The sequence below is a fragment of the Lissotriton vulgaris genome, chromosome 1_1 (assembly GCF_964263255.1).
Source record: "Lissotriton vulgaris chromosome 1_1, aLisVul1.2, whole genome shotgun sequence".
NCBI lineage: Eukaryota > Metazoa > Chordata > Amphibia > Caudata > Salamandridae > Lissotriton > Lissotriton vulgaris.
In genome coordinates, this window is record NC_141685.1 from 2,022,160,878 (window position 1) to 2,022,178,045 (window position 17,168).

General features: G+C 44.6%; 1 protein-coding gene across 1 annotated transcript in view; it reads left to right on the plus strand.

Moving 5' to 3' along the window:
• The window catches only part of INTS13 (integrator complex subunit 13), a 397,661-nt gene that overhangs the window by 54,465 nt on the left and 326,028 nt on the right, over positions 1-17,168 (plus strand). Inside the window, exons 4-5 of the mRNA XM_086920218.1 lie at positions 231-433; positions 6,514-6,594. Coding sequence (XP_086776344.1) covers positions 231-433; positions 6,514-6,594 — 284 coding nt within the window. The remainder of the gene's footprint in view (positions 1-230; positions 434-6,513; positions 6,595-17,168) is intronic.

The following is a 17,168-nucleotide window of genomic DNA, read 5'->3' on the forward strand; positions in this document are numbered from 1 at the left end:
GAATAAAGAACACGTTATGAAGCAAGTTATGATGTTGCATTCTTCATTTTATTGACACTATAACTACTTGATTGGTATGACAGGAACATATATCACAATATTGAGTACTTTATATTGACTTACATTGTAGTTATGCTATCCTCTATGTGCATATTGTGTTGAGACATTAACCTCTGAACACAATCGTTTTCCTTTTTGATTGTTTAACATTGATTTGCTCCGCCCTACAGTTAATGGCTGCCTTAGCTGCTGTTGGACCTCCCAATCCACGTGCTGATCCAGAATGCTGCAGTATACTGCATGGCCTTGTGGCAGCTGTCGAGTCTCTTTGCAAAATTACAGACTACCAGCATGAAGCACGTACTATGCTAATGGAAAATGCTGACCGTGTTGGGAATAGAGGACGTATAATCTGTCTCACAAATGCTAAAAGGTGCTTTGTTTTTACTTGCCACCATTTGTACTTACTGATTTACATCTTGAATCATTTTGTGTCCAATGTAATGATCCCCACAATTGTTTTGTTTGTTCTCATCATATGTGCATATTGTAGAAATGTCGACATTATAAAGAAAATGAAAATGATTGACGTTACTATAATTGTAAAGGAAGAAATGTAGGTATCCAATATGTAGGATGGATTTTTGTCTGTCCATAACACAAAATTTAGACACGTTCACTTCCACACATAGGCTATAAATTGCAGGGAAACAACCTTTACCATGCAGTCATTACTACGCAGTGCCTTCACCACGCTTTGCTGATACTTTGCAAGTCTTTACCATGCATAGGCCGCACCACCCACCACCCCGGGCCGATTTTGATCCCGGGGGCCCATCATCTGGGGCCTGGCCTCAAACAAATAGGGGAGTTGGCTGCACAGCTCCCTCCCTGGGCCGATTTCGGGGCCCAACCCTAAAATTATAGATTTTTTTAATGTTGTAGGGGACTTGCGCAGCCCCCCACTCCTTGGCATTCCAGCTCCGGGGACACCATCCACCGGGAGCAGGCCATGCCCCCTGGGTCCTGGGCACCCAGTTTGCAGTTCAGGGATTACGCAGGCGTAGCCTCGAGGTCCCAGTCGGCTACCTGCCTCTTGCGATAGCCGGCATAGCTGATGCGTGGAGGGAGCTACTAGCAAAACACACAAGATGATGGACGGAATGTTGCACAATGGCAAAAGATTCACCCCCAGTCACAGATCTGGGTTTAATCCATCGTTATTTTGCTCACCAAGCCACCCAGTTCAGACATGGCCATATGCAAATCAGTCTTGACCCTATGCCTCATGGGAACAGTTCAGCCCGAACTGCCAAGCCATGTCTTTCCTGGACCGGAATCAAGCATCCTAGGACCGGTTTCTGGCTATCAGCTGTCTTCAGCAAGGATAGCTTGACTCCAGTGGCGTAGTGAGCACAGACCCACGTCTGGGCATACCCTTCCCACATAGGGTGAACAGCAAAACACACAAGATGATGGACGGAATGTTGAACAATAGCAAAACATTCACCCCCAGTCACAGATCTGGGTTTAATCCATCATTATTTTGCTCACCAAGCCACCCCAGTTCAGACATGGCCATATGCAAATAAGTCTGGTCCCTGTGCCTCGTGGGAACAGTTCAGCCCGAACTGCCAAGCCATGTTTTCCCTGGACCGGAATCAAGCATCCTAGGACCGGTTTCTGGCTATCAGCCGTCTTCAGCCAGGATAGCTAGCTTGACTCCAGTGGTGTAGTGAGCACGGGACACATGTCAATTGGCTGAAATCTTGCTTGTGTCCCCTCCGACCAATCTATCACTCTGTGCAAGATTTATCTCCTCCTCTATTACTTCAACGACCACCTGCTGTACCCTCTGAAGAAATTATTTTGGGAACTGGACATTTTCTTCCTGAACCTTATTTAGTGCAATGGTTGTCTCATGGTGGTATTAGCCAAGCTGTGACTCCTTCTAGATAAGGGGGGCCTGGCTGGAGGGATGAATAGGGGGGAAGCCAACGTTGAGCACTAGCTGCCCTGTTGCAGTGGGTGAGATGTTGGATCTCTGGCCCTTACTGGAAAACACTTGCTCAGGACAGGGCTGCTGTGACCCGAGCACTTGCTCAGCCTTTTTCTTCCATGAGCATTCTCAGTTACATGTCACCAAGAATTGTTTTCAAAAAGCTAACTCTTCACTACACACATACACCTGCTTATCCCTCTTTTGATATCAAAACATCAGGCCCGCTTCTCTGTAAGCAAGCTAAGACACTTGAGTGTCCTTGACATTACACCATTGGGCGATCTGTTTCAAGATAGTTAAGACCTCACTGGAGGGACTGTGCGAGGAGTGGCAAATGGATATACGAAGGATATTAAATGACAGGGAATGGAACAGAGTACTCTCGTATCAACACAAAGTCTTGTGCAACGTCTGATTCAAATATATTCTGCATAATGTCCTACATAGAGCCTACCTCTCCCTTGACAAAATCATTAAATGTTTGCAGAAACCAAAGTCTTATGCCTTCAATGAAACACCTCCGGAGTGGACTTGAAACATATGCTGTGGAGTTGGGTTTCCTTAGCAAACTCCTTGCTCACAGTCACTGACATCACTGGCGCCCCCAACATCAGAAACTGTGACGTTTGCACTCTAAATGTACTAAAAAGAATAAGCTGGCTGTCCGCTGTCCTGACCTGGCCTATTGGTAGGCAAGTGAACCATAACATTGAAGTGGGGAGCAGATGTTCCTCCAATGTTATAGCCTGGTGGCGCACCACACTAAAATGAGCCGAAGATGGCAGCAAAGTCCTAAGAAGGGAAGAGATTAAAGGCCTCAGTTAGCACCCTATAACCATTTGATGGGATAGCCTGATCCTTAACTTTAAAACTACTGCAAAAAACTATACTATCCCACCATAGCACCTAAGAGAATTATTGGAAACCCCATCATAAGGGACTTCTCATGGGGTGGCTTGACTGTCTTTTTTTGCCAGCAATCATGGTGGAGCACCTAGTTTGCATTTTAGCGTTTATCCTTGTGCAATTTAGGCCATTCCCTTACTCACTTTAATAGTGCATAGTTATCATCACTAGCAGTTTAAAGATTAAACCACAGTCTGATATGATTTAAAAGGCAAAATTATTTAAATAAAAAAAAGATAGAACCTTGGAAAATACCACAGGAACAGAGTCTGGTTGATGGGATGAATGGTAGTATGAAGATTTGGCAAAATATCAGACAGCCAAGATAGGGCTAGAGATAGAGCTATTTCTCTAATACCCTAGTCAGTAAATCAGTAAATGTGGTCAGTAAGATAGAGGGACTCTCCGTGCCAAGTAAGAGATCAAGTGGTATCAAGGGGGCTTAGTTATTTTGACCTATGGATTGTCGAGAGCAGAAAAGACCGTTTTGTTCAGTACTGTTGCAGAACAAAATCCCATCTGGATGGGATATTATAGTCGGTTAGTCTCCACAAATTTAGACTGCCTTCTCCAGTATTTTGGCCAAGTATGCTAACTAGGAAGTGAGACGATTTTGTTAAATTAGGCAGATACAAGAGGTTGTTTGAACAGAGGAGTGACGTGCGCAAATGTAAGGGGTTCAGGAACAATGCTGGGCTTTATGGGTACTTTGATTATAGCTCTTGGCCAATGCGAATCCAGCAACATATAGTCTTTCCTAGAGCTAACCAATGTAGCAAAGTTTGCATTTTCTTAGGCACCGGAATAATTAAAAGTTAACAAACTTCAAAAGGAGCGGAAAGGGAGATTTAGGCAGCCCGCAAGGAAGCCTGAATGTTTGAAATCTTATTCTTAAAAAAATCTATAGTTTGGTTGCATGTGCCCGTTGAAGTCACACAGACTGCTTTTTTTGGAAGGTCATGCAGGTCTTTGATAACAGTAAACCTTTCAGAGGAAAGATTGGGGGTGTTAAAAAAAATAATAATTAAAATGAAACCTTAGCTTGGCCTTTCATTTATAGGTTTGATTGAGTTTCTGCCACCTCGGTTTGCCAGCTGGATTGTAGTTATTATGCCTGTATCGTTCAGCGACTCGCTGTGAGCACTTAAGGAGTATCCTGAGAAAAACACTTACACAGTGAACAAGACTTTTTGCTTGATTTGCTTGATTAAAGGAATTACAGCAATAGAGTTAAATAAAGTATTCATTCAATTGCACATAGCCCCTAGTGCATTTAGAGATTTTTAAAGGCTAGGATTTCAGCATAAACAGCGTTCTACCTCCTAAACATGGTCATGGGGAAAAGAGATTGATTTTAATGGTATTTACTAAAATCACCAGCGAAGGAGAGACAAAAACGCTCTGACAGGGTTCAAATATGAGCTGATAGGGTTGGTATTGCTGGGAGTTAGAACAAACAATTTCTTAGGCCTGCCCTTTAACATGAGTAAGAAGCAAAATATTGGTTTTCAAATCTGTCTACAAATTAGGAGCCAAAGACACAGTGGAGACATCAAAATGTCTTTTGGTGCCCGGATCGTGTCGTATGCCGACGACACTCAGCTCCTCTTCTCATGTGAGAGGGGGGCTGACTTTGACGGGGAGAGTATCCAGAATTGCCTTGGGGCTGTGTTCGCATGGTTCCAACTGCACAGCCTCAAGTGCAATTCCGATAAATCGGAGGTTCTCTTCTTCGGGTGCGATTCGGAGCCCAGCTGGCAGGCCTGGTGGCCCATCGACATGTTCCCTCCGTCCGGCTCTTCTCCCTTGGCTAAAAACCTGGGGGTTAAGATGGACAAGGGGCTGACGATGAAAGCCCAGATTCTGGGGGTAACTGGCACTTGTTTTGGCTTGCTAAAAATGTTGCGGAAGTTTCTGCCTCTCTTGTCCGAGGATCACAAGAGGCTGACGGTGCAGGCCCTGATAGGCTCCAGGCTGGATTATGCCAACAGTCTGTACCTGGGCCTACCAGAGTATTTGCTGCAGAGGCTTCAAGTGGCACAGAACGCGGCGGCCAGGGCCATTTTTGGCCTAAGCAGACGCACCAGCGCCTCTGGGTTGTTGGTGAAGCTACACTGGCTACCCATCCGCAAACGGATTGCCTTTAAGGCGCTGACCCTGGCCTATAAAGCTCTCCATGCGGTGGGAGCCAAACATCTTCGAAAGAGACTCACTTTCTACCACCCTACTCGCGCGTTGAGATCGGAATCTTTACTTCTTGCGGCTGTTCCGCGTGTGAAGAGGGCTCGCCTAGGTGGCCGCTCCTTCAGTCTTCTGGCCCCACAGATGTGGAATTCTTTACCGCTCCCTTTGCGGGGGGCGACCAGTCTTCTTGAATTTAGGAAAGGCCTCAAAACCTGGCTGTTCTCTCAATAGGTTTGCCTGTAGCCCTGTTTCTTTTGTGGACTTTTAATCTGTTTTTATCTGTGTTGTGTTATTCTGAAACCAGTTTCACCTTACCTAAAGCGCCGGGATTCTCTTTTTGAGTAACCGTTGCGCTATACTAAATAAAAAATAACATAACAATGTATGTTCAAATTCTAAATAAGATCTGAATGTCAATATGAGTGTCCATAGAGCACCACCATTGCCATTTAATTTATTAGTAAGCATTTCTAATGCTGGATCAGAGGTAGAATGAAGTTTTGTCTATTTAAAAGACTTCTTAATCAAGAAAGTCTAAACGTCACCACTCTTAATAGGTCGATATGTTCCTATTTAATTATAATAGTTAAGAACCTGTGTAGAGTGGTTGGTAGACCATGTTTCATTGATGGCCATTAAATCCAAGTTGTAATCTATAGTAAAATCTTCAATTATTTATTGCAGAATGCGCCTTGATTAAAAATCATGATGGTATCTGGTCTAGAGTAAGGGATTGAAGCCAAAAGTTGTTTCACATAGATGCCACAACTTGTATAATTCTTCTGAGCTCATTGTTCAAAATGTGAGTTGAGGAATAGAGGTTCAAAGGAGTTGTACAGTCGGAAGTAAGAATACATTGATCACTTAATGGTATGGAAAGCTGGCTGCACAGTTGGCCACTGCACCGGGTGCAGACTGACTTGCCTAGGCACACTTCCAGAGCACCCTCTACAGACTACATTAAGTAACTGCGTTTCCAAAATGGGAGAACCTATCAGAAAGCACAGCTACCAAATTGCTGCTGTTAGTGGTAAACTCGGACTGGAGTGAAAATGGAAGTGTAACTGTTCCAGGAACTACTTGAACCAACTTGCTAAATCCAGATAATCAGACACTACGTCTACACAAAAGACTACTCCCAAAGCGAATTCATGTGATAAAGACCCAATGATTAAAACAACCTCACTGCAGGGCACAATGCGGGCAGAAATTTGGTTTGCTGTCAACAGGTTAAAAAGATGAGAACAAAACTAGACAGTAAAATATTTTGCAAATAGAAGTACATATTCCAATATGGGATATCAGCTGCCACAAACCATTAATGGAGAAAACATTTTCTTAACGTATTAAAGAACTGCATCAGTCATTCGTGCATATGTCATAATTGTGGCCTAAAATCCTTTATTGTTGCTATTTTTCAGTGACAGCCATGTGCGTATGTTGGAAGATTGCGTTAATGAAACAATCCATGAGCATAATAAGCTTGCTGCTGGTTCTGATCAGTAAGTGCGGTTTGTAAATTACAGAATGTATTTTTTGTCTTTTCAAACACTTATTGTTAATTTATCCATGTTCCGTTAGCTGTTTACCAAAGCTTTCTGTAACATCCTCTGCATGTATTTTAAGAATCTTTCATTCGATACAGAATACCAGTGAGTCCTAAACTTGAGAATATCTTGATGACAATTCATCCCTGTGTGCCTGTCCTCATATCCTTATATACCGCCATTGAGCTTTGTTGATGCTCTATTATTGCTATATTTTAGAACTCATACGTTGTGTTATTAGTGGAAATTGCTTGGTTTCTGTGCTTTTCTCCTTAGGTTTCCATGCTCAAGTGTATTAAGCTTTGTCTTGATTACCATGACCATGACCATGAAAAAGGAAAGCCCAAGATTAGAAAGTTGTAACATCAATGTCCTCCAAATAATTATAAAGATTTAAAAAAGGGAGCAGATGCCTGATTGCTTCACCTGTCTGTTTTTCACTCATGCATCGTCTTTTCACTGAGGAAGCACCTACTATCCCCTAATTTCTCCAGGAATGAAGGTGCTATTTCCTATTGCCTAGCAGAGGAAAATGCCCCTGATTCTAGCTCCACGTCAGCTATCTCTGTTAAGCATTTTTCAGAAAGCGGATGATGATGGACACAAAATCTTTGATGGCCGATAGCTTACAGTCAAATCAAGAACATTTTCTTAGATGCAAGAAGGAAATGAATGGTTGGCTTTAACTGTACCCCTTACAATATAGCCTGTGCCCATACTGATCAGAATGTGGTTTCTTTGAATCTGGTATTTGTTATCTAAAAGAAGTTATGTGAAGTGGAAAGGAAAACGGATCCCGTGAAGGTTATGGATCATTTCAGATAATGTGATACCTCTTGATGCAACATCCTGTCATTTGTTGCTCAGCTGTGCCAGTACAAGTGAGGATCATTTGTTAAAAGTATACATTTGACCACAGGAGAATTTATAGAGATGGAGCCACTATTAACTGTTTTGCCCTGGTTTCTTACAAAACTTCAGGAAAATTACCGAATCAGACTGAAAATTCTACTTCTCTACATATAATGTATTTCATTTTGCAGGAGATTGGGTCATTAAGGCAGATGGGCCTATATCTATTTTGATTGATTAATGCACATGCAGGTAAACATACTCTGGTCTGGAAAATGTACTACAACATTTTTATTGTCAGTGCCACAGGGGTTTGAATGAATTTCGCCTTGTCTGACAGATTTTCATTATTTGGATTCTGTTGCTTACATCTTGTCGACTACACCATCTAACGACTGTTAACAAACAAACTGAATGTTATTATTAGTATTAATTTGATTTTATATGGCGCACAGCTACCCGGAGGTTTCCCAGCGCCATCGGACCTACGCAAGCAGAGAGAGGAAAACATTATTGGTTAAATAACCACGTTTTGAGACTTTTTTTTAAAGGTTCTTATGGTTGGTTTCATGCCGAAGTGGCGTGGGGAGGGAATTCCATAGTAAGGGGGCCAGATAGGAACAACACCAGGCACCCATGCGTGACCGTCTGATCCTAGGGACTGAAAATTTGGCCTGAGTGGAGGATCGAAGATGACGTGTTGGTAGGTAGGGATGGACTAGGGTACTCGGGTACTGTGGTGCTGTGCCCATTTTAATTTTATGCATATAACACAGGGCCTTGAATTTAATGCAGTTCTCCATCCTCAGCCAGTGAAGGTCGAGGAGGGAGCCTGATATAGAGACTTTTCTAGGCACCTGGCAAAGCAGTCTTGCCACCGAGTTCTGTACTACCTGAAGCTTTCGAACCACCTCCTTGTTGGCTCCAAAATACAGGACGTTGCCATAGTCCAGCCTTGACATGATCAGGGGCTGGACCACAGTTTTTTGTGTGGGACTAGGCAACATCCAGAGTATTTTTATTAGCCATTTTAGGACGGTGAAGCAGGTTGAGGCGACCCTGACTGCTTGCTGCCTCATTGACAGCTGGTCGTCAATGATAATGCCTAGATTGCAGACCATTTGTAGCGGCTGGGGGAGATCACCCATTTGAGAGTGCCAATGCCGTGGGCCCCAAAGATCTTTGTTTTTACTGAGGATTAGGACTTCTGTTTTTCCACCATTTAGCTTTAACATGTTGGCGTGCATCCAACCGGCTATGTTTTGCAGTCCTATCTGAAGAGAGGATGCATTATTTGTGGCGAGCGAGAAGATTAGCTGGGTATTATCAACATACATAACATAACATGTACCTTTGTAAAGCGTACGTATCACCCGAAGGTCTCACGGCGCTGTATAACAGATGTATATTGTTACCCAACTCAATGGTACTCATTTTATCGACCTCAGATGGATGAAAGGCTGAGTGGACCTGCTGGGATTAGAACCTGTGACCATGAGGTCGAACACAGGCCCCTACAGTGGATGCATTAGTCCACTGCGCCACCAGACCCGGCTGCGAATATATACATAGCCCAGCCTCTTCCGCTATTGTTGCCAGGGGTCTGACATAGATATTAAATAATATTGGACTAAGGATAGAATCCTGTGGTACTCCATAAGGCGAAGCGTGGGACTTGGAGCATGCCGACGATGAGAAGACCTGAAAAGTTCGGTCGATCAGAAAGTCGGCGAGCCATTTGAGTGCTTTTTCAGCAATGCCCACAGATTGAAGATCTTTGAGTAGGGCAGTATGTGACACAATGTCAAAATCGGCACTCAGATCAAGCAGTATGAGTGCCACAGTTTCACCTAAATCAAGGCGTTCACGCAGAATTTCTGTCACACCTAAAAGCGTGATTTCAGTAGAGAACCCAGCTCTAAAACCTGATTGTAATGTATATAAAATTTCTTGGGAGTCGACAAATTGTATCAGTTGTTGGTTTATATGTTTTTCTAAAATTTTTGAGAAAGCTTGTAGTAATGAGATCAGGCGGAAATTAGATAAGTCCGCTGGATCAGCATTAACTTTTTTCAAGAGTGTACAAACCATGGCACGCTTCCATGCCGATGGAACGGTTGCTTCTAACAAAGACGCATTAAGCAGCTCCATAATAATTTTAAGTGATGATGTTTCCAATTTTTGAAAAATGGGAATGGGGAGAGGATCTCTAGGCAAGCGGTTTTCAGGCTATTTAAGATGTGTCTGAGGGAGGGGGTATCCAAAAGCTGCCAGTTTTCTAGTCTATTTGTAAGCATGGTGATCTCATTTGCTAGTGGTGCAGCGCAGCTTGATGTAGGGAGAGAGCTCCTTATTTGATGCCCCTCATTAGTTGTTACAACATTCAGTTCTGCGTACATTGTCTCCAATTTGCCAATAAAGAACTTGGCTATGTCCTCACATTGAGCTTCATTGAGCACAGGGGGAGGTGGGTTGGCAAGCTGCTCCCGAAAGATGTTTGCCTACTTTAAACAAGGCCTTGGGGCTGTTATGTGCCGATGTAATGGTGTTGTTTACATATTCTGCTCGGGCAGCTTAGCAAAGGGAGTGATAGTCCCGTTTAGCCAGTTTGTATATGTGTCTGGATTCAGGTGTGTAATCCTTCCTCCAACGTCTTTCCAATACTTTATATTTGCGTTTCTCTATTTTCAACCTTTCCGAGAACCAGGGGGCAGAAGGACGATGATTGTCCACTTTTTTATTAGACATTGGAAGGCACCCAACAGTGGATGGATGATACGATCCAGGTATGGATGGTGTCAGAGTCCGCTAACTTAATAGAAGTGATGGCAGGAATATTATTTGTGAGATGTTGATTAAAAGCGTCAATGTCTAAGTTCTTCCAATTTCTAGACCCCGGTAAAATAGAGGGTTTCTCCTGCTGCAGGTCTAGCCTCACCTTAAAATCGACCAAAAAATTACTTAAAATCGACCAAAAAATGATTGGACTATAGTATAGGGATGGCTGCCTGGCATGAGATGCTAGATAGATTGGAAAAAATGGGGTCTAGCAAGTGGCTTGCTCTATGGATAGGACCCGAATTGCTATTTATTTATACCCGGAATGCTACTAGAGTTTATGACCAGAATAGAGTTTCTTCACTCTACTTTTTCTGTTTTTCAACAGGATATTTACAAGAAACAAGTTCAATGTAAACATTGTAAAAGGAAAAACATAGCACTCAGGCTAGATAGCCTATAAAGTCTAGCTTGCATTCATCTGATGCAAAATAGCCAGCAAACAATCAAAAATATTACTAGACAATTGTTGTTTGAACAGACCAAAGCATTACCCATGATCAGTTGGAGCATATCATGCTTAAACATTTGTATACACATTTTTAGGTTTCGCCTGCCGAAGGCTGCGCTCTGCGCAGCTTTTCAGCGCAGGCGAAATCTATTGTTTACTATATGGGCTTCAGGAACGTCCCCTGGCTCTCATTGGCTAGCTCCATAAATGGAGGCTAGCCATTGGGAGCCGGATCTGTCCGTCAAGGCCGGACCAGATTCGGGGGCGTACCCGCGATTTTTTTCCCTCTCCACCCACTTCTGATCGTCATCGCGGCGGTGGGTGGGTGTTATTTTTTTTTCTTCGAGTCGGCCTGTTTTCTTCCTTTTACAAGTGTCTGTTGTTGGAGTTGGCTGCAAGATTCGAGTTCCCACGAGGCGATCAGGTAAGGAGCATTTTGTTTATAAATGTGTTTTCACTTTGTAAGTTTACGTATTTTGTCCTGTGCCCGTTCCCGGACCCCCCCCTCCCGCTGTCCGTGCGCCGTTCCCGCCCCCCCCTCCTGCTGTCCGTGCGCCGTTCCCGCCCCCCCCTCCCGCTGTCCTGTGCCTGTTCCCTCCCCCTCCCGCTGTCCGTGTGCTTGTGGTGCTTGTGCTTGTTCTATATGTGAATGCTTCAGCGAGCTCCGCGACTCCAAGGAGTACACTGCCTCTCAACAAATGAAGCCGAAGGCATTGCGGAAGCGGCGGATGAGGCTCCTGACAACGTGGCGGTCAATCCTCTGAATCTCGCCGATCTCAGTCTCCTCCCGATCAGTGGTCCCTACACAGAGCCATTCCAGGAGCTGTTCCCATAGACTTTCCTCTCCATTGATGTTACACAGTAAATTCCTTTGCAAACGGTCGAAGTCACAAAATCTCCCGGCTTAGTCTCCTTATGATGTGGTGTCCTATGGCTCGTCGCGCTTTCAAGCTGAGGACCCTGTGCACGAGTCTCTCCCGTGCCTTTACTGGAGCCGTGGCAACTTTAACCAAATGAGATATTATTATTGTGCTCGCTACGCCATCTTTGGGTTTTCACCTTCTCCTGGCCCAGCCTTTGGGCCCTAAGGAGGTGACTGGTGCTTTGACTGTACCCAATGCCGGGGGGTTTGCCCTAAGCTGCAGTTAGGCCCTTATACACATCGAAGATGTTCACACCTGCGGCGCTGATTGACTGTCTCGGTGCACGACCCTCCAGGGCTCACTCCTGTGACGTCTGCGTCCCCTTATTCTGTCCACAGTGCCATCGGCACGGTCAGAGGACCTTCCACTGTCTTCTCTCCACATTAGTATGATGCCTGATCGGCATCGATCGATGTCGAGTGCAGCGCCAATGCATCTGGGTTCAGTGAAACAATTTTAGGAAGAAAATGAGGAAGGGGTTGGGCTTGTGCAGCCAATGACTTCGGATCCTCCTTTGGTGGATAGTTAGATTGCTGATTTGTGTGAAGCAAGCGGGTTAGACTCTTCCCCTGCTTCTGGCCTTCTTTATCCTCCCGGACTGGTCACGGAAGACAGCTCTTTTTTGGCGGACATTTTGGAAAGGGGGGCTGTAGTTTTATATTTGGCTCTTCCTTCGGTGGCAAAGTTTACAGACCCCCTTATTAAAGTTCTTCACCCTCAGCCAATCAGTTGTTAAGCCGTTATTGCCCTTTAGTGAGGCGCTGCCTGATGTTTTGTTAGGGGCCTGGTCTAAGCCAAATACTGGTGCTCCTGTGGACTGTTTTATTGCCCACAAGCACTGCCCTCCCTCCACCAACCCGGATTGTCGCCTGCCAACCGACACGCCGCAGTTTCGTGCTGCAGGTCGCTACGGTTTCTCATGATCTGAATTGACTGCCTCATACTCTGCTTGACGGAGAATCCTGGACACAGGACTCTTGTGGAAAGCATATTTTCTCTTCCACCGGTGCTGCTATACGTTCCATTAACACATCTCGTGTCCTCAGGCATTTTTCTCATGCCTTATGGGATTCGTTGGCACAGCTTTTGCTATCGCTCCCAGATGCTAATTGGAACTATCTGGTCTAGCTGATCTTGGATGGGCAGCAGGCTGCTTAGTTAATCATTCAGTGTGTGATGGACACCACCGATTCGGTTCACCATGCCATAGCTTCTTCTGTGGTGTTGTGCCAGCAGGCTTGGCTTCGTACCACTCGGTTTTCGGAGGCAGTCCAATCCACTTTAGTTGACATGCCTTTTGATGGCCTCCAATGTATTTGCGCCCATGCTGACGCTGCTCTGCGCCGTTTTCGAGACAGTCACGGTAATGCAGACACATAGCTCAGTTTCCCTTCTCTCAACCTTCATTGTTATTCTACAGCTGAGTTATTCATCTTGTTATTCTGTGAGTTCTGTGAGGTTTTTGAAGGGCCCTGACGTGCATGTGCTCCTTATAGCATGTCACCCAGAGGGGTCGTCCCTCTTCTGCAGGTCTTATTCTTCTTTGTATTTACTCTGTCAACGACAGGTTGTCTTTCTTTGTGACCTATGTGAGTCTACTATCTATTGAATATGTTTTTCTGTTATCTCTGCTGAAGGGTTCCGTGCTCAGATCTTTTTTCAATGCTATTTCCTTTTCGATCAAGATTGTTTATCTCTGTTACCTGCTCTTATGGGCATTTGCGGTGGGCATATTGCCATTGTTTGTACTAATATGCTATCCTTTATGTGATCCTGTGGCTTGCTTTCTCCTTGGGGAAGGTTGTGTACAGTTTGTAGTGATGCCATTACCGGTGCATCGTTGGTCTCTCCTGATTTTCTCAGGGAGCACCCTTTAGGTTAAAGGATGTTTCACTGGAGCAGTGGAACATCTGGTGGGGTCTCTACTCTGCAATCCACGTTCTGGGCCTGACAAGTGATTTCCGTTAGGACATCTTTTTCTCTAGTATCTCCATTTGTTTTCACTGACCTTTCTCGCCTTTCTAAAGCAGGTTACTGAGTGGTATTTCCTCTATTATGTTTTCGTCCTGCTGACCTCCTTTATTGGTGGTCTATTCCACATTCTTTGTGTGTGGTCATGCATTAGAGTCTGTTTCTCTATCTTTCTTTTTACAACCACCCTTGTGTTCTTTTTCCGACTCTGTCAGGTACTTAGTACTATTGTTGCATATATGCATCATCGTTTTCTTGCTGCCTCAATTTTACATAGCATCAAGGTGTTTACCATTCTCTTCTCTCGCCGTAATGGGTACCGGCTTCATACATCTGCATATGGGTTTTCTGCTACTGGTTGCTAACCAACGGTTTTGTCTTTGGGCTTCCTTTTCTGTAAGGTTGATTGTTCTTTAACAGATGGTTCCCTTCAGTTGTGCTATACGGTGTTGTTTAGCCTTGTCTTCAGGAAACTGTTATTTTCACCGGTGTCACTTTTGGATTTCCTTTCTTCATTAGGTATTTTTCGCTTCTTTTTACTTCAGTTGTGTTAATTCTTTGGATACACTGCGATTGGCAGATCATGCACAGGACTTGCTCGTGGCACTTGTTTTTTCTTTTAATCAGGGCCAACAAGTGTTTGCCCATCTCTTTCCTTCAATTTTGATTCCTGCTTTTTGTGGATCTTCTGTTCCTCTAGTGAATATGTTTTTTTTATTTCACTTGCCTCTCCATTCGATTGTTTTTTTCATTGTTGGTTCAATAGTTTAGACCTTATGCTTTATGCAGCTTACCTGTGGGACTATGTTTTTTGCTTTTTCATTGGCTTTGTCTGACAGCTTTCACCGGTCTGACAGTCTCTGCCAGTGGCGTCACTAGGGGGGTGCGGACCGCACCGGGTGAAACCCTCACATGGGGTGACACCATCCATCTGGTTACGCTGTGTGTATGTAACACAGCTCAGTCACGCAGCAACGACGGTACATACGCGCACGTCCACGGCAGACGTGAGGGTTCATGGCAGTAATATCTCGAGCCGAGGGAAGGTAGCGGACAGCTCTGCTGTTACAGACAGAAAAGGTAAACACAGTTTAGGTCTTCTAGGGTTACAGCGAGAGTGACCCGTAAGGGGCTGAACAAACCAGACCAGGTGAGTGTTGTTTTAAAGATTCATGACACGCCTGCCCTTTGTTCGGTGGCACAAAATAGAAGCCTTAGCTTGGTAACTTTGGCAGCGTGGCACACATTTTCTATAGCTGTCACGAGCCTTGCTTTCTTTTCTGTGGCAGCACAGCATGCTTTAACTATAGCGGCTGTGCGTCTTTCATTTCCTCAGAACTTGCCCTGTGCACGCACCTTGGTATATGTGGGTCACAAAATGGCTTAGTAGGTTGAACACTTGCTGCTGAGATTTGTGTAATCTTTGAGTTTCAAAACGTAACTCCCAAACTTCACATGGCGGAGGGCGCGGGACTGTTTCTGGCTAACCCTCGACCCTTCCTTCCATTCCATGCCCCACACAGACTGGGCACCATTTATTAGGTTTTGCCTGGGGCCGGAGCTCCTAGCTCCGCCCAGGAGAAATCTTATGTCCCTACAGTGTGGGGCTTAGTCCCGCCTCTGCTTCCATTGGCTAGCTCCATAAATGGAGGCTAGCCATTGGAACAGAGATCTGTCCGTCATGGCCGGACCAGATTCGTGGGCGTTCCCGAGATTTTTTCCCTCTGCGATGTCGTCATCGCGGCCGTGGGCGGGGTAAATTTTTTTTGCTCGTGGAGGTTTGTTTTGGCCATTCCGCGGCCGACCGAAGTCCAGGTGAGTTGCTTTCAGCCTCCATTCCCGTAACGTAATGCACTGCATAAAATCGGGTCGGCTCGGTTAAGATTATTTGAGTTTACATTTGAATTGATTCGTATATGTTTTCCCCGTGTTTCATTTGCATTTTATTAAAGAATTTGTGCCCACCATTCATCTGTAATTCTACATGGAGTTAATTTGTGTTACGGGTGAATACTGTTAACAGACGTAACCTGTTTGATACCCTTTAATTATTAACCCGTTGTAGGCTCGTGTACCTAGTCCTCTTTTGAGAGAAACAAGGAGTGGAGAGTGGAGAGTGGAGAGTGGAGAGTGGAGAGTGGAGAGTGGAGAGTGGAGAGTGGAGAGTGCAGAGATTACGCTAATGGCAATTTAAATGACAATGCCATTTATTTATCTGTTTTCAAAACCAGCACATAAATACAAATTTTGTCATTTACAATGCCAATAACTCTAACTTTTCCAAAGGCGAAACCATTGCATTGTAAATGCTTGTTCTCGATGTGATTGAATAGTAGTGTGAGTATAAGATAAAACAAGAACTTGAAGATAACGATTAATGAGCATGGACCAGGATTTTCTCGTGGAAAGGAATGTGAGAAGTCCATGACAATGTGAAACAAATAATACTAACAGGAGCTGACTACAATAGCCTCTAAAATCATAGCTTCATTTTAAAAACCACAGAACTAGGCTACACTTTACTAACAGCTCACTTGTTGCACATCGTACAACATGGATTACCTGGCCATGGTATATTGAAAATGCGTGAAAAAATGCTGTATATTTAGACTTTCGTAGTCTTCAAGCTGATACACCTCCAGTCCCAGTCTATTCTCTTTACCTGCATAGAGACTTTGGATGAACACCGTTTTTTCACTGTCAATGACCTTGGCCATAGTCTTACTTCTTATCCTGTTGTCTAATTATTCTTATTGCAAATGCAAGTTGACCAGTCCTAGAGCATCAAGAGCACCAAGTGTTTAGGGGACCCAGTAATTCATCACATGGTTAGTTCCAGGTTAGATTCTCCCTCGCCAACGCTCCCAGGTATGATCCCATGCTAGCTGAGGTCACCAAGAGAATGAATGAGTATGAGTTTTATAAAGCGCATAGCTACTCCTGTGAGAAGGGTCCTGTTGGACTTGGCCTTTTTCCCCCAAAATTTTTCGCTTTTGACCCCCTTACCTAGGATGTCTCCCCCATGGGATTAAACCTGTATAGGCCATGAGTGGTGTGAGACACCTTGTTGAAAATGTAAAATTACATGATGTTAAATGGTGTACAGAAAATATCCCCCATTTTAAAAATGTACCTGACTGAAATGTAATGTGATTTTAAAATGGATGCCATGGCCCTGGGTAGTGCCACCTGACTGCGCTAGGTTGGCGGTCTAGTCATTAATACCCAGCAACCCCTAACTTTTGGAGGGAAAGCCTGGCACCCAGGGTGCTCACCCCCTCCCCTAGAACCAGTTTAGGCTAGATGTGCCAACATTCTAGAAGGTCCTGGCACTGCCTGGGAGGAGGATATAAATAGGGGGAAGTGTCACCAGAGGGTCAGTCAGCGATGGGACAGGACAGAGAGGGGACCTGCTGCGAGGTGTTACCGCCACATGAACCTGTGAGCTGGGCCCTGTACCCCTAAAACCCCCCCTATCTGCTGTCCCCTGGGCC